The sequence below is a fragment of the Leptonychotes weddellii genome, unplaced genomic scaffold (genome assembly GCF_054177405.1).
Source record: "Leptonychotes weddellii isolate Sample4059 unplaced genomic scaffold, ASM5417740v2 HiC_scaffold_51371, whole genome shotgun sequence".
Taxonomy (NCBI): Eukaryota; Metazoa; Chordata; class Mammalia; order Carnivora; family Phocidae; genus Leptonychotes; species Leptonychotes weddellii.
In genome coordinates, this window is record NW_028018904.1 from 1 (window position 1) to 698 (window position 698).

A 698-nucleotide genomic window follows, 5' to 3' on the forward strand; every position below is an offset into this window, starting at 1 on the left:
GGTGGGGGCGAGAACGAGCCCGACGGCCAGGTCAACCTGGGTTGTTTGCTCTACAAGGAGGGCCAGTATGAAGCCGCGTGCTCCAAGTTCTTGGCGGCCCTCCAGGCTTCGGGCTACCGGCCTGACCTTTCCTACAACCTGGCTTTGGCCTATTACAGCCGCCGGCACTATGCCCCGGCGCTCAAGTACATCGCCGACATCATTGAGCGTGGCATCCGCCAGCACCCGGAGCTAGGTGTGGGCATGACCACGGAGGGCATTGATGTTCGAAGCGTTGGCAACACCTTAGTCCTTCACCAGACTGCCCTGGTGGAAGCCTTCAACCTCAAGGCAGCCATCGAGTACCAACTGAGAAACTATGAGGCGGCCCAGGAAGCCCTCACTGACATGCCACCTCGGGCAGAAGAAGAGTTAGACCCCGTGACCCTGCACAACCAGGCGCTCATGAACATGGACGCCAGGCCTACGGAGGGGTTTGAAAAGCTACAATTTTTGCTCCAGCAGAACCCCTTTCCCCCAGAGACCTTTGGCAACCTGCTGTTGCTCTACTGTAAGTATGAGTATTTTGACCTGGCAGCCGATGTCCTGGCAGAGAATGCCCATTTGACCTACAGGTTGCTCACACCCTATCTCTATGACTTCCTGGATGCCATGATCACTTGCCAGACAGCCCCTGAGGAGGCTTTCATTAAGCTTGA

At 56.9% G+C, this 698-nt stretch overlaps 1 protein-coding gene across 1 annotated transcript; it reads left to right on the top strand.

Moving 5' to 3' along the window:
- Nucleotides 1-3: 3 nt before the first annotated feature.
- Nucleotides 4-692, top strand: LOC145719545 (intraflagellar transport protein 70B-like; the record flags this gene model as incomplete). The annotated part of the gene is made up of 1 exon (XM_081811025.1): nt 4-692. A coding segment is annotated over one exon (689 nt), but the record flags the coding sequence as incomplete, so codon positions are not given.
- Between the last annotated feature and the right edge of the window lie 6 nt (nt 693-698).